The sequence below is a fragment of the Cyrtonyx montezumae genome, unplaced genomic scaffold (assembly GCF_038088225.1).
Source record: "Cyrtonyx montezumae isolate F1298 unplaced genomic scaffold, pur_monq_1.0 scaffold_3, whole genome shotgun sequence".
Taxonomy (NCBI): Eukaryota; Metazoa; Chordata; class Aves; order Galliformes; family Odontophoridae; genus Cyrtonyx; species Cyrtonyx montezumae.
The window spans coordinates 66,572,587-66,595,312 of record NW_027072034.1 but is presented as its reverse complement, the minus strand read 5'-3'; the positions used below and the strand labels follow the sequence as shown (position 1 = coordinate 66,595,312).

The window sequence follows — 22,726 nt, the reverse complement described above, 5'->3', positions numbered from 1 at the left end:
GTAGTCTTTAAAAAATATTCTGTCCTTCATTATTGTGATAATTAAGAGCCGCTTAAGCTTTTTTTTTTTTTGAGCCAGAGTTAAAAAAAAAAAACCCAGACTATTTGTTACCCCAAAGCAGTTCTTCTGTTCCAACTGCCAGAAATGTCCTATAGAACACAAGTACAATAATGGTTGTAGGTGGGCACTTTTTAATATTATGTATGTGTTTTAGTGGGGCAAAATAATTTCCTCTCTTAATTCTGGACATATTTTTGTAATCTTGCAGGATTCTTACACTGGAAGAGTGCTATTTAAGTCAAGAAATTTCTGTAAATCGTCTTTGATTTTTTCACTGTGGCAAACATTTAAGTTTTTATTGCTCAAAGTTGCATTTCTAAAAGCCTCAGCTGACATTCTAGCTTTCATGAGTCCACAAATAATGAAGTAAGTTTTTAATGCATTTCTCCTTAAGTTCAGAGAGTAGTAAAATAGTAAGAGTAAAGCTGAAGGGTTACCAATATAAAAGCCAAACTTAACAGCTTAGATATAGTGATTGGGTGGGCTGTTTGTTGGCTTTTCTGTGTTTGTTTTCCAGTGATTATCTGTAAATGATGTAATGAAGAAACGCTCAGTGGTGGCTGATCAATTTTTAGAATAGTGTTTGAGAATTGTTTCTAGGATATCAAGTTGGAAAGCACAGATAAGAACTACCATTTTTAACATGGTATTTCTTCATGACCTGCCACCGTATCTGGGTGTAAAATGGACTTAATTAAACAAGTTGCCAGTATGTCCCTTTATTGAACTTTCTGTTGTCAGATGTTGACTATATGCACAGAATTCTAAATTTATTTTGCTTCCTTTTCAGATCAATCATAACTGTAAGCGAAAATTACACGAGTTCATATGGGAGTGGATATGGCTATGCTATTGCCCTGTTTTTTGTAGTTTTCTCACAAACTCTCCTACATCAATTATACCAGCGTAACAACATGCTTACTGCCATCAAAATCAAGACTGCTGTTGTTGGCCTGATATACAAGAAGGTAATAATGTTTTCTGATTTTCTTTCAGAACAAAAATTTAAAATAAGTCCTTAGTGTTTAATGATAAGCACGATCAGAGCCCAAGATATTATAAACTAGTGACAGGCTAATAGACTGACTTTATATTTTGACAGTTGTTTATGTTTAAGAAGTTGGAATTTCAACAGTTTCTAATGTATGGCTCTAATGGAATGGCTTGGTTTGGAAGGGACCCCAAGGATCATCAAGTTCCAACTCCCTGCCACAGGCAGGGCCAACAACCTCCAGATCTGGTTCTAGACCAATTGGCCAGAGTCTTATTTAGCCTCTGGGGATGGAACTTCCACAGCCTCTCTGGGCAGCCTGTTTCAGCACCTCACCACTGTTACTGTAAAGAACTTCCCCTTGTCATCCAATCTAAACCTTTCCTTGTCAAGCTTAGAACTGCTTCCCCTTATCCTATCACTGTCTACCCTTGTGAAAAGTCAATTCCCCTCCTTTTTATAATCCTCTTTTAAATACCGGAAAGTTGCAATGAGTTCTCAAAGCCTTTATCTTCTCCAGGCCAAACTAGCCCTGCTCTCTCAGCCTGTCTTCACAGGAGAGGTGCTCCAGCCCTTTGATCATCTTTGTGGCCCTCCTCTAGACCCTCTCCAGCAGATCCACATCTTTCCTGTATGAGGTCCCCAGAAATGGATGCAGTACTCCAGATGGGGCCTCATGAGGGCAGAATAGAGAGGGATAATCTCCCTGTCCCTGCTGGCCACTCCTCTTCTGATGGAGACCAGGATGCCATCGGCCTTCCGAGCTGCAAGAGCACAGTTGTGCTTGTTAAATACTTTTATGTGATCAAGCAATTAAATACTTATGTCAGTCACCTGTACGAAGATTATGTTGGTGAGATAACAGGAAGAGTTCAGTTTCCACATTTTTATTAGATTTAGACTGGGTATAAGGAAACAGTATTTCCCAGTGAGGACGGTGAGATACTGGAATTGGCTACATAGGGAAATTATCTGCAGCCCATCATGTTCAGCATTGGGTTGAACGGGTCTTTGAGCAATCTGATCTAGTGAGAGATGTCACTGCCCATGGCAATGGGGTGGACTAGGTGATTTTTAAGCATCTCAAACGATTCTGTGGTTCTGTGATCCTGAGTTAACTTCTCCAAATTTATTGAATGAACTGGGATAGCATGTTAGGCTGGATGTCCAGGGAAAAAGCAAATATGTATATAGTCACTGTTTTTACTATGTAGTATTTGCAAACATAAGAAACTGAAGTTTGCTACTTTGTCTCCTGTAGAGGCTAAATATTTTCCCCTGATTTTGGAGAAGCTGATTTTCAATTGATTTGAGTAAGCAGTAGGTTAACTGCTGTGGAAACCTATGTATTGCTTATCCCACTTTAATAAGATGCTCTATGGGTGGCATAGTTACTAGCAAGGAGAGATACAGGTGCTAATAATGTAATATTGAAAATAACTACGTGTGATCTACAAAACAAGATTTACTATTTAGTATGAAATGTTTCATACTACAGTTTATTATACTAATATATAGCATATGAGATGAAGCTGTTTTCTCAGTGCTACACCTTTAATTTAGTTTATTATGAACGTGACATGTTGGTATTTGTACAGCAGTATTTGACTGTGAAGAAAGAGTTAGGGAAGACAAGACAATCCATATCTGAAATAAATAACATCTGTAAATTTAAATTTAAATTTAAAACTGTCTCTTAAATTGCTTCTTTTTGTCAAAGATATTTAAACAAGTCTTTTGGTATAGACTTCTCGGATGTTTTCTGTACCAGTATAAAATATTTTGCTTCTTAGCTGCAACTTGGGAAAATAGGGAAATTCATTCTTTCATGTCACATGTGAGGGTATGTCAGTGCATCGTGTCATGAACAATGGAATAGTATGAGGCTGCAGTTGGGGTGGACATGTATTCTGGCAAGTATCCACAGCTACAGAGGGAAGGGACAACATGGTCTATTCTTTGAATATAGTCAGTTAGTGAATGCTAGATCAAATTGTGCCTTGCTTCTGGAATGATGCAAAATGATGGTGGAGTGAGTTGCTGCAGCACTGTCTTCTTATGTGCAGGAGTTGCAGGTGGTACAGTGGATAAATATGAGGTCCTTAGAGAGGATGTGTGTGTGTGTGTGATTTGTTGGTGTATCCATCCCCAGACACCTGAACATGTGATGTCAGCTTGCCACGCTGGGATTATACCTGTACTTGCTATGAAGCTTGCTGTTCTTGACTCCTGCACCAGCCCAAAGCTGAGTCCCTCTAAACTCTCTTTGTGCTATGGTGTCCTGCTTATTTACCATAAAGTGTTACAAATCTGTTATCACTGAGTCAGCTTTGCTTTACTCTTTGTTGTCTTACTCTTTTTGTTTGTTTGTTTTAGATTCTCCTGGAAAAATAAACCCATCAAAATCACTGATTTTTGCAACTTTTACCATCTGTATTTTCTGGATGCAGGCCTTAACTTTAGCCAATTCCTCACGACGAAGGTATACAACTGGAGAGATGGTTAACCTGATGTCAGCAGATGCTCAGCAACTCATGGAGCTAACTGTAAACATCAACCTATTGTGGTCAGCACCTTTTCAGATCATCGTGGCTGTCATCTTTCTCTGGAAAGAACTTGGCCCCTCAGTCCTGGCCGGTGTAGCAGTGCTTCTTTTAGTTATACCTGTAAATGCGCTTATTGCAGCCAAAGTGAAAAGTCTGAAGGTGAGACATTTTAATGGGTATAATAAAGAGGACCTTAATTGTCATAGTGCAGGAGAGAAGCTATTAAATTGTGTATGTATAGAAATACTATTGATATGTCAAAGTTAAAAACGTAACAGTAAGCAACCCAGAGCTGCAGATGTTTTCTACTGAGAGAAGGGGAGCATAACTTTATAAGAACACCATATTTTTTGTTAGCTAAATTAGTATTTAGATTGCATGCCTAACTTTTCATTATACTAAAACAGTACTCTTATATTAGTAAAAATTAATATATGACTAATTGTAGGAAAAAGTTATGGGCAGAAAAAAGATGAGGAGAGAGTTTTTATCATGTGATGCAGTGACAGGACAAGGGGGGATAGTTTTAAACTAAAAGAGGGTAAATTTAGATTAGATATTACAAGAAAATTCTTTACTCAGAGAGTGGTGAGGCTCCGGGATAGACTGCCCAGAGTGTATGCCCCACTTCTGGAGGCATTCAATGTCAGGCTGGATGGGGCCCTGGACTGCCTGAGCTGGTGGGAGGCATTTGTGCACACAGCAGGAGACTTGAGGCTGTGTGTTCTTTAAGGTCTTCTGACTCAAACAAAACCAATATATGTTATTGTGGTTCTACAATTTTAATTCAATGTGAGAAAATGATGGTAGCAGAGGAAAAAAAAAAAAGGAAAAAGAGAAGAATTGAAATGCACTCTGTAAGATATTTTAGCGAAAAAATGTTGTTATGATGTACTTTATAATCCCTTATCATATGTAATGAACTGTATGACTACACATATATCTGATCATGGTTTAACTTCAGTCTTAGTGTGTTTTTCAGGCAGAAATAGCATAAAAAATATGTATTCCACATATTTTACTTTTTTCATTTCCTTACTGAAAAATGGGAGCATTGTTGTCTTTTAACCAGAAATGCCAGATGAAATATTCAGATCAACAAGTCAAGCTATTAAGTGAAATGTTACATGGAATAAAGGTAATGCCACAACTAATGACTTGTGGGATTTGTTTTTGTTTTTGTTTTGTTAGCTTTTGATCACTGAAAAGAAGTTGTTTTCAGTGGGGTTCTTTGAATAATCTCTCAACTGATAATGACTGAAGTTAAAAAAGAAAACGTTTTAACATAATGTATTTAAAGTGGTTTTTTGAAAAGTATTTAATGGTTTTATTTGATTTGAAAACCTTATTACCCATTATGCATTGTTTTCACTATCACATTTTTATTCGAATGTAAAATGTGTTGATGTCTGAAAATCTTTACCAGAATGTAATTTTGGTGTGTAGGGAGAATACCTTTTTAAGTAGACTACTTGTATTTGTTATTTATACTGTTCTGAATTTATCGTTTATGATACACAAGGAATATATTGAAATGTATAGAATAAGGGGTGGCTAGAGCATGTTTTCCATAAGAACAACCTAGTTTTGAGTTATCTTGGGTCAAACTTTTAATTAAAATATTAATATTAATTTATAACTTTTATTTATAATATTAATATGAAAGTTTCTACAGTTTAATGTTGCTGAATATCTGAAATCAACATTTGAATCTTAAGCTTACTTTGTGAAGTGTGATTGCTTCTTTTTTTGTTTTATTCCAATAGATCCTCAAACTTTATGCATGGGAACCTTCATACCAAAGGAAGGTCATGGACATTAGAGAGCGTGAAGTGGATGTTTTGAAGTCATGTGGATATCTGACGGCTTACTCCATGCTAACATTGACATGTATTCCTTTCATGGTTTGTTTTATAAAAGTATTCCTTTATGCAGATCTGTTTCTCGTGTTGCCAGTTGCTGTAGTAGCTGGATGGCTCAGAAGTGTTGCCTTGCAGTATCTCAAAAATATAGTTTATCAACACAATCTATCTAAATTCACAGGTTCTAATATTGTTTATATGATGGGTGAGGAATGAGACAAAGAGATTATGGATTAATTAAGCCTTTAGAGACCTTCGTTTAAAAGTGAGAATTCTCCTGAAGCTCATTTTTTTCTGTTTTAATTGTACAGTTGCTTTCCATGCAATAGAAACATTCTACTTTATATTTCCTCTGTTTTAAGAAAATGCATTTTTTAAATTTTCTGAAATTTTTAACAGTCTCTCCTCAAATAGTCACCTACTAAATAAATGAAAAAATAAAATATGAGACAAATTCATCCCAGCCTTGTTTCAGTGGAATTGTGTTAGGAAGGCGTTTGTGTCTTTGGATCTTTAAATCTCTCTGCTAAACTCTGCTGGAAAGTAGAAGGATCAGACTGGACCTTTCATTAGGGATAAATGGCCAATCTTAAGATAAGCTATACAACTGGAATCTTTGAGTGCTTAACTTGCAGTGTGTAACAGGTGAGAAGGAATATTCCTTAGGAATAGTGAAAGGAAGGATTATGTCTGTTAACTTTGTTAGTGTTGATAATTGAAGAACTTTAAGCAGTGGGTCAGAAATATTGGTGAAGTTAAAATTAACTATACTGAAATTATCAACTTATTAGCAATTTCTTATGAATCCTTCTTGTTTAGGGTTTCTAGTTTAGTTTAAGACTCCTCCTATACTCAAGAAAAAGAACAAGAGACACCATAGGACAGGTTCTTAACTTCAGGCTTTTCTGGGTGATTCTGAAGGCTTGAACATCTGGTGTGTAGGAGATCAGTGTATTTTCTGATGATTACAGACTACATGTTTGGGGGGAAAAAAAATAAAAAATGATAAAATTACCTGTAGGAAATAATTTTACTATGATACTACGACCAGTATCGTAACAACAGGAAAAATTAAAAACAGAAGTAAATTTCCTGAGTCCCTGCTTGGTTATGAACAGAAATAGAAGCCCACATCTTTGAAATGCAAACAAAACAAAAAAACTCTATGTGCATGAATTTCAGTTATAATGTGAATTTGCTTGTTTTTTCATTTAAAAGGTCTCATTGGCTACATTTGGAGTCTACTTCTATCTGGACAAGGAGAACGTTTTAACAGCTACTAAAGTTTTTACATCTATTTCTTTATTTAACATTTTGCGACTGCCCTTGTTTGATTTACCATCTGTGATCTCTGCTGTAGCCCAGGTAAGTGAATTATGAGTAATTGCTGTAAAAAGCTGATGTTTACTCTCTTTTTGATCTTCTGTCATGCTTCCTCTATTACTATGAATGATTAAGTCATTTAATTATCTGTAGTTATGTTTGGTTAAGATAAAACTGCTCACTTTTATGGTAGGAGAAGCTCACGCTGTAAGTGTGACGAAGCTCATGTTTGTAAGTGTGCCTTACAAACTTAGGTGAGAGATAGTGGACTAGCACAGCTGATTGGGACTGAGCTTTCCATTTCTGACTTTTCTTCCTTGAGTAGTCAAGACTTATCTTCTACTCCTATTCTCTCAACTTCTCTTCTTCACAGTCCAGTGAAAAGTGTGACCAACTTGGGCTGCACCAGTTTAAATAATTTGGCCAATGTTATATGTTGGAACCTTTTGTACCAAGTGGAGGAGTGGCCCAGTGTGGTCTTTATAGTAGTGTGTTTCTCCAGTCATCACTTGAAAGGGTTAGAGATAAAAGGAGTAAAGCTGCTGAGGATACCCCATCAGCAGCTTTCAGCTCCAGTTGTATATCAATAGGTTTGCTGCAAGCTCTTAAGATTCTATTATAGCACATTATATGAGCTGCTCATGAATGTACAATCACAACTTTATACAACCCAGCTTTTTGTAAGGATAGAGAGCAGTGTAAGCAGCTACCTACCCTAATTTATTTCCTTTATGACCAGCATCATGTTAGATCAAAAATGAATTTACCTAATGGTTTAGTTCCATTAGCTTAAATACTGGAAGTTCATCTCATTTTATGTCACAGCACAGTCATGGACCGCTCATGATGCACTCACAATAAAATACTTTTTTGTCTTCATTGTTCTGTGAAGATAGTTACTGTACACTATTTCATTAAAAATATATATATATTTCACTGTAGGTTTTTGAAAACAGTCTACTTGAGTTGAAAGAACCAGCCATTCAAAGATAATGATGTTTTTCAGCATTGATAAGTTGAGCATGTTCTTTACCAAGTAGTACACTCTCAGGGAAAAATAAAAACAATGCTTACTTATGTCTTTAGATTGTTTAGTACTTTAAACAAAATAGTTTTTTAAACACCCTTTCGTGAAGGTGTAATTAATTAAAACAAGAAATACGTATTCCCATACTGTCTAGGGTATTGTAATTTTTTATTTAAGAATTCAGGTATCTCAGGCATGTTGTGCATGCTGTATATATTTATATTCTTCTTGCAGACCAAAGTTTCTCTGAGCCGTTTAGAGGATTTTCTGTTTGCTGAGGATCTTAACCCTGAAGACGTTGATACAAACTACAGTGGAAGTAAGCAGGAGTTGCTCATTTTTAATTGTACATGAGTTTACATGGCTGTTCATTAAGAATCTCAGCTGAAGGTATGGATTAGCAACTCTGCTCTTTTTTCCTTACTACGATAGATCATGCTGTTGAGATTATTGGTGCTTCTTTCTGTTGGGAGAAAAATGGCCTGCCAGTCTTAAAAAAGTAAGATATTTATTATTTTTATTAACTCTGTTAGCTAAATGTGACATCTATAAAGATTTTTCTTCAGGATTAGTTAATACTTATTAGTGTTAATTCATGATGAAGGTACCAGAAGGAGCATATATTATTATTTCCAGAGTACTCATGTAATCCGTGTGCTCTGGAAAGTCAGATCTGACCTGTTTTCCCTCATGCTCCAAGAGAAGTCACATAGCATATGGTTTCCCAACATCTTATCACTTCACCCTTCATTTTGCAGAAGGGACTTTTGACTTTTGTTGTAAAGATAAAGCAAAAAGAAAAAAATGGCTTTTCTTACAGTGGTCTCTCTTGCCTGGAAATGCTTCTCTTTTTGTTTGTCGTTTCTTAGCGAGTAATTTTTTAGGTGTAAATTCAGCTCTGTTTAAAGTGCTACACAATTAATTCTTTGGAGTGTTAGTAATGAAATAGAGTAAACAAACTTGAGTGGAGTGAAGACTCTATTTGATAACCTCTGTTATATTTTACTAGGGCACCTGAATAGGTTACAGCCCGTCCAGTCTAACTATCTCAGTGTGCTGTTTAACCCTACTAATCTCAATGTTTGACGAGATTACTTCCCATGATATGGCATGGGTGTCCACATCTCAGGCATTGTAGCCTGAAGCGTAATATCCAGGCATAAACTACCTTCATCAGCCTTAATTAAAGTCTGATATAGTCTCTGTGTAAAGTCTTTCTCAACCTCATTTGTGCTGTAGAATCCAATCTGAAGGAAATGTGTTTATCTTAGCATAGGACGTTATATCAGTACATACTGAAATCCACATAGCATGGAGTACAGACAGCACAAATGGCTCTCCTTGTATACAAACTCGTGTGAGATCAGATTATACTCATTTTGATAGCAAAATATGCAGAGGATGAGGGGCAGCCTTTTATTACTCAGATATTTTTCACACAATTTTTGAAGCGGATGCTACATGAGAAGTCCAGCAGTTCATTGTCTGAGTAAGATAGAAAGTCATCTATAGGCTTGAGGAGAATGAGTCCACTTACTGGTTACACACTCTGCCATTTGTATTGTAATGAGGTGAAAGCACAACCTCTTGATCTATAGACAAGTAAATTTATTCTCATTATTGCATGTCAAAATACATGTGAAATGATGCACAGATTTCTCAAAGTTCTGAGGATAAAATAGTATTTCTTTCTTACAGTGTCCACAATCTAAACATGATGCAGTATTTATGAAGAGGATAACTAATTTCTTCCTCAATATTTCCAGCTTGACTGTCAGCATTCCTGAAGGTTCTTTAGTTGCTGTTGTGGGACAGGTTGGATCTGGAAAATCATCTTTCCTTTCTGCTCTTCTCGGAGAAATGGAGAAACTTGAAGGATCAGTTCATAGAAGAGTAAGATTGTCTGACTGTCCCTCCATCCTAACCCACTAGCCCATGGCTAAATTAAGCAAAATTGCTTTTGGAAGTGCAGCTTTTATTTTTCATCTATTTATGATTATAAAAATACTGGCAATGGAAGCTTCAGTACTTACTTTCTTTAATCTCTTATCTTCAGAGAAAAATAACATAGTCACACTTGGTTAACTGTACAAATATTTTTAATTGTTTTTAATGTAAGTAATTGCAAAGCTATTTTCATTTCTTATATCTTATATCTTAAAATGGATGTGCTTGATTGTCACTGAGATCTTTTCCTGAAAGGCTTTGCTAAGTATGTCTCAGCTCTGTCAAGTTTATTAACAATATGTGCACTTATCACAATTAGAGGCAAGCTATTGTACAGAAATATTCAACTGATGATTGTTTATATTATCCTAGTAAATATTTTAAAACTTTAATAATGTTTGAGTTATGTAAGTAATGTCTAGTTACTTTGAGATAAAGCTAGAATAGCAAACATATATTAAAATACTATTTTTTATTTTTTGTGTGTGTGTGTGTTCAGAAAGCTCTAATAAAGTGTTTTCAATTCTCTTTATTTAGGGCTCAGTGGCTTACCTTGCTCAGCAGGCTTGGATTCAAAATGGCAGTTTACAGGAAAATATTCTCTTTGGCACAAATCTAAATAGATCATACTATGAGCTTGTTTTAGAGTCTTGTGCTTTGCTGCCGGATTTGGAACAGTTACCCAATGGAGATCAAACAGAGATTGGAGAAAGGGTGAGAATTTGATGTGTCAGAAATGGTTTGATAATTCAAGTTATGGCTTTTATATTTTTATCTGTGATCCATTTGATAATTTACACTGATCACTATTCGGTGCTCAAAAAGTACATGTAGCTCAACTTCATACTTAGCTTTAAACTTCTGTTCAAGTTCTGAATTCTCAGTAATTTTTAAAATGGGACCTATACAGATGTTTGAGTCATCTGTCTTTTTTTTTCCAAGGGTTCCTTGTATGCCTATAAATAGTAGCTAACACAGTACGTTACATTTGCCCATTTTGGAATGGTAAGTTAATCAACAAAGGACAAACTTTAATTGCTTGGAAATCCAAATTATAACTTTTCTATTTTATAAAATTTACTTTAGATGCCTGAAAAATATAACATTGTCTGAAAAACTGGTCTTCTGTAGTATTTTCTATTAAAATGTGGATTGTTTTGGCTTCCTTTTTTTTTTATTTTTTTTAGGGTGTCAATATAAGTGGAGGGCAGAAACAGAGAGTGAGTCTTGCCAGAGCTGTGTACAGCAATGCTGACTTGTATCTTCTGGATGACCCCCTATCTGCTGTAGATGTACATGTTGGAAAACACCTTTTTGAGAAGCTCATAGGGCCTTCAGGTCTCTTAAGAAGCAAGGTAAAGTAGGGAGGCTGTTTCTTAATTTAGGAATTAATTACTTTGTACAATGCAAATGACATAATTGCATCCTCACAGTCATTCTTCAGAAGTTCATCAATTGTGCTGAAAATTATTCTGTGTAAAGGGAATAAATAAAAAGCAGTGCTGAGTCTATAGCTCCAAAGCCTATCAAGTGCCCATAACCCAGACTGAAAAAGATAAGACTGAGATCTAGCATGGCCCGGAAGTTTGAGTTACATGAAATTTGATCATTTCCATTTTGCTGACAGTTGTTGAGTACAGTGATGTTCATGGCAAGGCAAAGAAAGATGGAGCCCTTTGTGGTTACTCTTGATGCTTCACTACCACGAAGAAGTTGTAGCCTATATAGGGTATAGAAAGAAGGGCTTCTTGTTGAGTGAAGAAATTCTATAAAAGAAAGTGGAATCAGAGTGAATCAGTTCTTCCATGTAAGAGCTGTTATTGTGGGAAGGTAAGATGGTTTGTATGAATTACTGCGGATTACTCCTCTATGATGCAAGCTTATTCCCACAGAACACATGTATCAGTGTGCAATACTTGTTCTTATGAATACTATACGTACTACAAGTATGTCTTCCACTTCCCCTCTTTACATTTCCCTTTTTGTAGTTTGTCTGCTTCATAGATGACAAGTATCTGGCAGAAGAAAGAACTCTTGTAATGGTAGGCTTCTAGTAGTTACAACAGTAAGACTGTCAAACTACATTTAGTATGTTAACAGCTGTAGCATTTGCTTTTTCTCTTTATGACTGAATCTAAATCATTCCTGAACTTAAGATGCACATTAAGAAACAGGTAAGTACAAGTAGTATGAAATAGCTACATAAGCATAAACAATTTGACATTACACTTTTCAGTTTAAGGAGAAATGTAGTAAAGCTGGCAACAAATGACAGTAATAAGAAGGTAGATAAATAAGCAAAATCCAAGAAAAATTCAACTGCTATGTTAATAAAATGCCTACTTTTAATACTTGCTTTGTTTTATATGGTGAAATGGAAAACACTGTGTTTCAGACTCGTGTTTTGGTGACACATAACTTAACAATCCTGCCTCATGCTGATCTTATAATAGTAATGGAAGAGGGGAAAATAAGTGAAATGGGGAACTACCAAGAACTCATTTCAAAGAGAGCTAATTTTGTTGAGCTTACTCAAGTCTTCAGTGCAAAAAAGAAAAGTGATAAATCAACTCCAAATGAAGGTGAGAACATTTGTATAGTGTATTTATTTAGTATTTTTCCTTTTCATTCAATTTTCATTCAAGCTTCTCAAAATATTCCTCTTCCTCTTCTTTGTAATGAACTGAATAATTTCTGGAAAATGTAGAACGTTTCTGTATGTTTTGATATAAAATTCAGGCTCTAGTTTTCTGAGATCAAATGGCTTACTCTTTCAATTAAAGGATGTATGATTAAGCTGCCTTGTGCAGTTGTTTTCTGCTTTTACTTACTGATTGACTACTTGGTTTAATTACCTGATTCTGTTAATGTTCTGTTATTCAGTAAATATCTAGTGGATGTTTCAATTTTGTCTTCAAGCATCAGTGACTTTATATTGGATGCTTCCCATTTCTTTCACCTTAGATTGCTGTAATCAAAATAGAAGGCATAGGAAAATATTATCTATTTGTAGGAAACAAATAAATGAAGCTATTTGTACTCTTCAGAAACATTTCAGCCTACAAATAGACAGTATTAACAAACAAAAATCATTTAATACCTTGAAAAAACATATTTACAAATTGTTTACATAGTTTCAGATTCAGTTCTGTACTCTGGTTGATCAGTATGTGCTCTTCAGGCTGTATACTGGAGCCAGCATTCCCATATATTTACTGGGATTTGATGGGGAGGGCGGGGAAGAACAGCAGATTTACAAGAGGCAGCAGGAACCACTCTTGGGTTGGCTATAGGGATAATGGTGTGAGGAAACATGAACTAGTCATGAAGAGTGACTAAAAACTGGTGAAGGGAACCAGAGAAACAAGGAGGAAAAACAGTATGCAGTATTTTTTTATTCAAAGTTATTCAGTGGATGTACATTCATAAGGACAGATAGGTGTAGAAACCATAACTGTGTCTTTACAGATCTGTTGACTTAAATTACATAAAATATGAAGGCAAAATATCCATTCCTAAAAAATGCATTGTTTTATTTTGTTAACACGCAAAGAACAAGAAGCTCAGCTTTTCAGCTAAGTTGCAAGTATATTTTGAGATAAACGCAATCTTAATATCTGTAGGGAGTTACAGGATAATATTTTCACTAAGAGCAGAGTTGTGAGAGACTGTAGGCTTCTCTGCTTCAGTGATACCACAGTGAAAGATATAAAATGTCTAAAGTTACAGGAAGGAAGTGTTATGTTACCTATTGTTAATTCTAAGTTGCTCCTTTCATACATTCAAGCAAACTATAATGTTTCAATTTTTTTAATATTCCTTTTAACTTCTTCACACTGGGAGAGAAATTTACTTGCCATAGTTGTATTACATCATCATAAAGTGTATATTTTTTTTAGTTTTAAGGGGCCTTTAAAGGTCATCTATTCCAGCTCCTCTGCAATGAACTGGGATACCTACATCTAGATCAAGTTGCTCAGAGCCAGATTGAGCCTCACCTTGGATGTTTCCAGGGATGAGGCATCCAATGCTTCTCTGTTGCAATGCAGTCTGTTCCAGTGTTTCTCTACCCTTATGGCAAAAAGCTTTTTCCTATATAAAATCTAAATTTCCACTCTTTTAGTTTGAAACAATTTCCTCTTGTCCTACCACAACTGACCCTGCTGAAGAGTCTGTCCCCTTCTTATAGTACCACTTTACATAGTGGAAGGCTGCTCTCAGACTTCCCTGGGGCCTTTTCTTCTCCAGGCTGAACAGTTCCAGCTCTCTCTTCCTATCCTCGCAGGAAGGGTGTTCTGTCCCTTGGATCATTTGTGTGGCCCTCCTCTGGATGTGCTCCAAGAGGTCTATGTTTCTCCTGTACTGAGGACTCCAGATCTGGATGCAGTACTCCAGATGAGGTCTCACCAGATCAGAGCAGAGGGGCAGGATCATCTCCCTCACACTGCTGGCCATTCTTCTCTTGATGCAGCCCAGGAAACCATTGGCTTTCTGGGTTGTGGGGGCACTTTGCTGCCTCATGTCTGTCTTGTCTCAAGACTAGGTTGACTTATAGGATTCATAACTTAAAGTACACCCATTTGTTACTCTGTTACCTTTTTTTTTTCTAGATCCTTTCACTATCCACTCATTTTATAATGACTGAAACGATTTTACTATTTTTTGCTTTTATAGTGAGTTCTTCAAATGAAGAGTGCCAAATGGAGAGGAATCTGCAACAAAGAGAGTTGTTGAAACCCAGGCAGTAAGTATTAAAAATCAACAGACATTGCCAATCTGATGCAATGTTAGAACAACCTGAAGTTCTTATGCTGAAGGCTGTGTCATTATCCTCAGCTTTGTGAACACGGGTTAAGACTGAATGTCCTATTAGCAGTTGGCTGCAGTCTATACTTGGAGCTCATCTTCTGGTTTAGTTCTATATGAAGGAAGTGCAGTTGATGTGCTGCATGAATTTAGGGGATCTAATTCATGGGCTGCTTCCCTGTCTAAAGTATGTTAAGTGGGAATGAAGGGGAATTTCAGTCCTGGCAGTAGTTTGACTTCCTGGTATATTAACAAGTTATATATGTTGTTTTTCCTTGTAGTGATTTTTTTTATTTTCCATCTTTAAGAAAACGTGCAATCTTTCCAGTGGTGAAATGAACTCCTTGATCAATTTGTAGTGCACTTCAGTGGCATATTTTCAGGGGCAGGAGATAATGCAGAGCTCCTGGAAGCAGAACAGACTCCTCCAAACAAAGACGATGCAGGACACTTGAGCTTAATCACCTCGGTCCAGAAGTACTAGGAACAGTTGTGGCAAATATTAAACCCTATTCTTTGGCCCAGACAAGGGCTGAGATCCAAGTTGCATGCCTCAGAAAAGAGTGGCATTACATTTCTTGCTGCAGACCCAGAATTCAGTCTGTGCAGGCCAATCTCAGTTTTATCTGCATGCAGGAATACAAGAAATGAAAAGTATGTGCCTAGTATGGTCCTCAACAATGAAGTTATTGTAAGAAAAAAATTAGAATAGCTAAGAGCAGATGGTATGTCTGTAAGAAAGAAAAATATACAAGATTTCATAGTGTACATTTTTATACTTGGATAAAAATGGATATATTCTAGTGATTTGGAAAGGAGATTTGAAAGTGTGTTTCTTATTTGCAGTTCTTTAGATCAATGGAAAAAGCTCAGGAATAATAAAGAAAAAGTTGCCACTGGTGGTGTAAGTATCAGTAATAGAAAAAACTTTTTTTTTTTTACACATAAGAAAAAATATATTGTTTTTCAATTCACTCTCCTCTTTCTCATTAAGATTCCCTGGCATTTAATCACTGCATTTAAAACAAATCTTATATATTTTTTACTAATCTTTAACAATTTACCCTGATATTTTCTATTTTTATGACCCGCTATAGGCTTCATTTTCACATTACATCTAGGTTCTGTCTGTTCTGCGTATTTCAGAAGGAAGGCAATTAGAAGGTTTTATTTAGGAAGAAAGTCTCTCTGTCTCATCTTTAGGAAATTTAAATACCTGTGTGCTGGAGCAGAGTAGAAATGTTGCATGTTATTAGTTCTGCAGTATTGTTTTGGGTTAGAAATGCACTTTCTGCAGTCTCAAAAAAAGAAAAAAATACCTGCCAGATGCTAGGGAGAGGAAGAAGAACAAGTGAAGTAGAATGTGGAGATCAGAACTTCCTGGGAGATAAAATAAGAGCAGGGATGGGAACTCTATCCTGCTATCACTAATTCCTTTGGCTTCTGTAGCTTGTAGAAGCAGTTTTAAAGTTTCTAACTACAGCGATGAACAGGAGTAATATTTGCTTTAAATAAACTGCAAAGGTTTTGCACACTAAGTTTTTTCAGTTTCCTGTTTTGTTTTTGTTGTTGGTAGCTGCAGTGGTGTGTTTTTGTTTGCTTATCTGTTTAGTAATCTACATGCCTATAATTGTTGAAGTCTGTCACTGCAAAGTGTCACAAGCAAGATTGCCCAGGATACATATGATTAAAAAGCAGAATGCAGTCAACGGTGAAACCCCTTAGCACTATGATTGCATACACCTTAGATATCAGATTTAAGAAATGAAGATATTCTGTAGATTTATTCTAAATTTAATATATTCAGTTCCCATTATATAATATCTATTTGTCTTCAACAGTGATATTGTTTTTAAGAGTAATTCCTGTTATTATAGTTATTATTATTAACAATATTTTTTGTAATTCAGATGAAAATGTCAGTTGTTCTTAAATACCTTCAAGCCTTCAACTGGCGATGGATGTGGCTAACCGTGGCTGCTTATTTAGGACAAAATGCACTAGCCATTGGGCAAAATCTGTGGCTTAGCAACTGGACTGCAGAGACAGCAAAAGTCAGTGATTTCACAGAATGGAAACAGTCGCAAAATTACAGACTTGGTATTTATGGGCTTTTGGGATTCTTACAAGGTAAGCGTGAGCATTTACAACTGGTTTCCCACCGTTTGCCAACTTTAATCTACAGAAGTGTTTATTACTAGAGAAATAATGCTAGTTGTGTCATAAACAGAATTATATGCAACATGATATAATTGTGTAACCTGGATACAGCAATGTAGAAGAAAATGCATTCTAACTTTGATACTTCTGTGAGTTCTTAGAACATCTGGATGTAACCAAATGAAGTTATGTTAGCATCTAGGTGAGGGAAATGTGCCAGCTTGAGACTTAATTGCAGGGAGGACATGCTTAGAAAGAAGTAAAATTTGTCAACAAAATGCCAATACAAAAATTTATAAAAACCAAGGTATGAAGTTAAATCCTCTCCCTTCCCTACCATTCGGACTGTTTTAATCCTTTCCCAAGGTCTACTTGTTTGCTGCGGTGCCTATGTGCTCACCCGGGGCTCCCTTGCTGCTTCTAGGACATTACATCATCAGCTGTTGGACAGTGTATTGCACCTTCCTCTTCAGCATTTTGAAATGAATCCAGTAGGTCAGATCATCAATAGATTCACAAAGGTAAATGGAAAACTCATGAGTATTTTCTCTTTTAAGAAAGTGAAGCTTGAGTGATTACAGATTTAATTCTGTTTACTACTGTAGAAAAAATGAAAGATATCAAAGTAAATGAATGCAGTATCTAATGACTGAAAGCTGCTTCACTGCATAAAAACATACAGAAATGTCTGCAGCTATTTTCATGCAAAATTCTCAAAATATATTATTGTCATAAGTTGTATACTCACTGTCTATGATCATTAAGAGGCCAATTGTCAAATTCTACTCCTGCAGTGCATTGAGTTTGCCAGACCTAAATTTAATCTGCTTTTTTTAATAAGGAGCTCTGTGATTTTTTTTTAATATTTTTTTAATCAGAATTGGATGCAATTGCCAAAACCAATGAATAGATCAATTCACATTCTCTAGGGTGTATAGACTTACAGTAAATGTTATTTTCTGATGGTTTTTGTTGTTGTTGTTTTTGGGTTTTTTTTTTTTTTTGGAGCACTTTGACTTTAACTGGAACTTCTAACATTCTAACAAATGTTATTTACTATGTCATTCATACTTCCTAGTCTCGTCATAACAAGATTGTTCAGATTGTTGCAGTGCATTACAGATTAATCCAAATTCAATAACTCTTGAGAGCTGTGTATTTTAGAATAGACCTGAGGCTAGCTGTGTAATGCACTCAGAAGTCAGTTGATATGGGTTTCATTAAAGCCTCTGTTCTTTATAATATAACGCTACTAAAAAAGGTTTGAAAATGCGCTACTGAGTACATTAGGAGATTATTTCAGTGCACTTCAGAGTTATTAACATAGAAGAGCCTATTCTCTGACATATCATGAGTACTCTAAAAGCTATTGTATCTACTACCATTAGGAAAATAATAATGATTTATGAATATATTTCATTAGGATGTAATCAGGTGGGGCACAATTCTACTAACATACTGTGGATTTTTGAGTTTGATACAGTAGCAGAATTTACTCAAAAATCTTTATTCTTCTGTGCATTGTTACAGGACTTATTTATAGTGGACATACGTTTTCATTATTACTTACGAACATGGCTGAACTGTACACTAGATGTTATTGGAACCATTCTAGTTATCACGTTTTCCTCACCACTGTTCATAGTGGTAGTTATTCCCTTGGGATACATGTATTTTATTATCCAAGTAAGTTCATTAAACTTTTATAAGGTTTTCTAGATATATGTATGTAGGATTTTCAAAACAACCAAGGATACAGGCTTAAATTATTACTCACAGTGGAAAAAAAAAAAGGTCTACAGAATTCATCTAAATCTCATTAAAAAATCGAGCTTCTTAAAAGGAAATTAAAACAGTTCTTGAATATATCTTGTAGTGCTTGGGAACTTCTAACATTTTATATTTTTCTCCTTAGATTTTCTTTTCTTAGATAAAATGTTGGTGTTAAAATAGACTGATGCCTTGTTACCTTTGTTGTGGCTTTTTGGCTAAACTGTCAGTTATGCTTTGAAGAAAATGAATGATTGTGTCAGAAAGACTAAAGGTTGCATTCTTGTTTCTTGAGGCTCAATGTACAGTGTGTAATTAAGATCTTAACGATTCTTAAAGAATATAGATGAAGGAAAAGAGTGCCAAAGAGTGCCTAGACTCAGTCTATCCTAAGGAATTTAAATACAGGCATTACTGTCTTAAAGAAGTAAAATACAATTTTCATATGTATAAGAAACAATGTTTTTCAAGTTTTCATGGAAATTTTAGTTGGTTGCTGTGTGCCTCTTGTAATATAGCACATTTTTTAGATAATTTGGAAATAATTTTCTTTTAATTTAACCTTCCCAGTAATACATATTGCATTTTTCAGCATTAAAATGTTGTTGTAACTTTTTTCCAACTTATTCATATTCAAAATTTACAGGAATTACTTAACTGATCTAGAACTAGAAAAAATATTTTTACTAACATTAAATAATTTAAAATAATGTAAAAGAAAGTGTAACAACTTAAAATGTCTTCTTTTTTTTGTACTCTTTGATTAGCGATACTACATAGCGAGCTCGCGACAAATTCGACGGCTAGCAGGAGCATCACATTCTCCTGTCATCTCCCACTTCACAGAGACTATCCTAGGAGCATCAACAATCAGAGCATTTGGCCACCAGGAGAGATTCATTAGAAAAAACAATGATGTTGTGTATGAGAATTTAGTTTACTTCTACAACAATGTCATCTCAAACAGGTACTTAAAGCACCTCTGACTGAGACCTTTGCCTGTAGAATTCTACAATTACTGTGTTTCCACCAATATGGTGATGTAGAAAATGGAAAATGGCGTTTAATAAGGCATGACAGTTCTTTATATACAAAACCAGCATCATCTACGCCCCTTTAAGCACGCGTCACACATCATTCTCAGAGCAGGGGAGGTCCTATTGTGTCACATCCTGGTGCCTCATCCACGCCTACTACAACAGTAGTAACCCGGCCTATACTTACATTTCCCCTCCCTCATTTGTGATTCAGTTCAGTTGCACGTAGACTTTAACATGGAGATTTTTGGTCGTAGTTTTCAGTCATATACGTGAATCTTATCAGGATAGGAGGGGAGGGAAAGCTGTACAAGCAGTGAAGAGAACACTAGTAATTTGTGGAGAGACTGTGTTTTGTTCTGAACCGTGCTACTTGTTTTAGATACCAAACAGACCATCTGTAAAATGGAGTGGTTGTACTTACCTTCTCTGAAAGGCAAGCTGACACACAGCTCTAAAGGAGCCATTATATTAGCAATATGTTCACTGAACTCCAAAAAAAAAAAAAAAAAAGAAATGTTTGTGGTAACTCAGTTTCTTTGCCTTGTTTACTGCAGGTGGCTGTCTGTCAGACTTGAATTTCTGGGGAATTTAATGGTGTTCTTTGCTGCACTGTTTGTAGTGCTGGCTGGAAATTCAGTGAGTTCTTCTACAGTGGGTTTATCAATATCATATGCACTAAATGTAAGTCATGGACTTATTTCTTTGCTGCTATCACATTCCATATGAAAAGGAAAGAATTGGTACAATGAAGTTGAGTAGATAAATGTATACAGTGGCAGCAGTTACTAAATCTCCAAAACAGAACAAAGTTTTTCTTGAAGTTCCTTTAATTCTGGGAAACTTCACAATAAACATTTTTTCCAATCTGAATTAAACTGAAATAAAAATTAGTAGGTTGTATTTAAAAATCAAGTTTATCAGACTATGTATGGATTAATTTTAACTGTTATGTTAAATCAAGAGTAAGAAACCAGGTCACATTCAAATATGTTTCATATATATGTCCTTAAGGATCACATAGACTAAAACATCCAGGGCTTTTTTAATGCGTGATGCTTAGGAACCTAGCGATGTCCAGATTCTCACTGTGGAAAGTGTTTCAGAAACGCAGTTGACAGATACTAAATAATAGAAACTGGGGAAAGGGCAGACGGAGTGAGTGGGTGGGAAAAAGGAAGGGAAGATAAAAAAAGAGAATGAGAAAGAAAAAGAGAATTGCCTATCCTGGAATATCCACATCACCCCCAACTCACAAGAATTCCTTTCCCTGTTGTTCTGTTTCTGAATAATCGTCATTTATATCATCATGTACTCAGTGAAGACAGAGTCAGATACTGCATGGTGTTTCACCTTCATCTGACATGAAATTCACAGCATTCTTCATTTAGTTGCGTAGAACATCTCAAAACAGGTGAATCTGAAAAACGAAAAAAAAAAAAAAAGAAAAGAAAAGAGAAACAAAAAAACTCTTTGGGCTCACTTTTTTTCCCTGTATTTAGTGACAGAATTATCACTTACTTGATTACATAAAAGTGGTACTCATTGTGTCTGTAGAAGCATTTCACCTGCTTGAAGAATTTGGCAGGCATAATAGATCACGTGCTTACCTCCATTATAGATTTTTTTAGTGTGTATGTTGCTAGCTTGCTTTATCTATGAAGTAGTGTAATAACGTACCCACAGTATGAGCCACAAATGTTCTTCCTTTCACGTGTTATACTGGTACTGTGTGCTTTCTATTGATTCCGAAATAGGTTCTGTTCCCTGATGTTATTATGTTGGTGAAAATTGCAATAGACAAGAAGTATGTAGAGGGGCATTCAGATCAGTGATTTTCCAAGTTATAGTTCATTTGGCATGCCATCAATTTTTGTATAGGCTTTTTGGCATCTGTGATTAAGCATCTAGCTTATGAAATTTTTCAGTCTGGGTAATTTTTGAAATCAATAATCTGTGTTCTAGTAGAGTTGAATCGTTACATTCTACAGCGCAACTTTCTTCTACAGATAATTCAGAGTCTAAATTTTTGGGTGCGTAAAGCGTGTGAAATTGAGACAAATGCGGTTTCCATTGAAAGAGTTTGTGAATATGCAAACATGGACAAAGAGGTGAGCATTCTTTTTGGAATGGTAAATGAATATTTAATTTGTGTGCACAGAAAACGATGTAGATTTGATTTAGTATTGGTGTGTAGTAAAGGCTGGCTATAATTTATCACATACTTTGTCAATTTTTTACATTAATATGCAGCTTATTCATTATATTTATTGTTAACAGCTTTATATCTATTTCAACCAGTGAATTATTTGGCATCCTTCTTCATAGTAGGTTTTCTAGTAAGACTAATTCACCTGCAGCTCGGGTCAACTTTCCATACTGTGTGCAGCTAAGAGGAGCATTTTAAGGGTGGCAAACAGGGAAGTGGAGCATTGTTATTCACGTGCTTGAAGAGGTGTTTATTTCAAATCCATTGGCCTTGGTAATTGTGCTTTTCTGAAAGTAGTACTAAGAGAAATAAGAGCCTTGGTCTGTCTCAGAAACAAGTCCCTCTTGTATGTCTTCATTTTCTTTTACCCCTCTCCATGTTTCTGTTTCTTTGTTTTTGTTTCTTTATGTTAACATCTTGCTGTTCTTTTGTACTCCTTAAAACAAAATGTTTCTCATAAAATGTGTGTTGGAAATACCTGAAAGATTAGGCATTGGATTAAAGTCAGTTCCTTGCCTGTCAAATAATGGAGCTATTAGCATCTACGCAGTTCAGCTTTTTAAATGGCCATATTATTTAAAAAACAAACAAACAAACAAATTGGAATGTTGTTGCTGGCCACATCATTTAAATAAATTTCTCTTTCCCTTTTATCACAATGGAATTATCCTAAATCTACTGGGAGTTTTAGATGTATATAATTTTTCTGCTTTTTTATTTACTTCTGGCATATACCGAAATAATAGTGCTTTTAATTCCAGAAACCATGGATTACATCAAAGAGGCCACCAGCAGGATGGCCTGATAGAGGAATAATAGAATTTGTTAACTACAAAGCTCAGTACAGGAAAGATCTTGGTTTAGCCCTGAATGGCATCTCCTTTCAGACACGGAATGAAGAGAAGGTATTATTCATATTACGAAATAAATCAGAAGTATATAAACTTCAGTTTCTGAACTTTCTATTTCAAAAATGTCTCATATGTAG

The 22,726-nt window shown here is 35.5% G+C and overlaps 1 protein-coding gene across 1 annotated transcript in view; it reads left to right on the top strand.

The window, feature by feature from the left end:
- Positions 1 to 22,726, top strand: part of LOC136052045 (multidrug resistance-associated protein 1-like) — a 32,608-nt gene that overhangs the window by 5,255 nt on the left and 4,627 nt on the right. Inside the window, exons 4-24 of the mRNA XM_065741848.1 lie at positions 269 to 426; positions 851 to 1,028; positions 3,502 to 3,756; positions 4,670 to 4,735; positions 5,364 to 5,501; positions 6,678 to 6,824; positions 8,044 to 8,128; positions 8,242 to 8,308; positions 9,576 to 9,702; positions 10,294 to 10,470; positions 10,944 to 11,111; positions 12,152 to 12,338; positions 14,431 to 14,500; positions 15,409 to 15,466; positions 16,473 to 16,692; positions 17,089 to 17,243; positions 18,253 to 18,408; positions 19,260 to 19,459; positions 20,087 to 20,213; positions 21,539 to 21,640; positions 22,500 to 22,643. Coding sequence (XP_065597920.1) covers positions 269 to 426; positions 851 to 1,028; positions 3,502 to 3,756; positions 4,670 to 4,735; positions 5,364 to 5,501; positions 6,678 to 6,824; positions 8,044 to 8,128; positions 8,242 to 8,308; positions 9,576 to 9,702; positions 10,294 to 10,470; positions 10,944 to 11,111; positions 12,152 to 12,338; positions 14,431 to 14,500; positions 15,409 to 15,466; positions 16,473 to 16,692; positions 17,089 to 17,243; positions 18,253 to 18,408; positions 19,260 to 19,459; positions 20,087 to 20,213; positions 21,539 to 21,640; positions 22,500 to 22,643 — 2,985 coding nt within the window. The remainder of the gene's footprint in view (positions 1 to 268; positions 427 to 850; positions 1,029 to 3,501; positions 3,757 to 4,669; positions 4,736 to 5,363; positions 5,502 to 6,677; positions 6,825 to 8,043; positions 8,129 to 8,241; positions 8,309 to 9,575; positions 9,703 to 10,293; positions 10,471 to 10,943; positions 11,112 to 12,151; positions 12,339 to 14,430; positions 14,501 to 15,408; positions 15,467 to 16,472; positions 16,693 to 17,088; positions 17,244 to 18,252; positions 18,409 to 19,259; positions 19,460 to 20,086; positions 20,214 to 21,538; positions 21,641 to 22,499; positions 22,644 to 22,726) is intronic.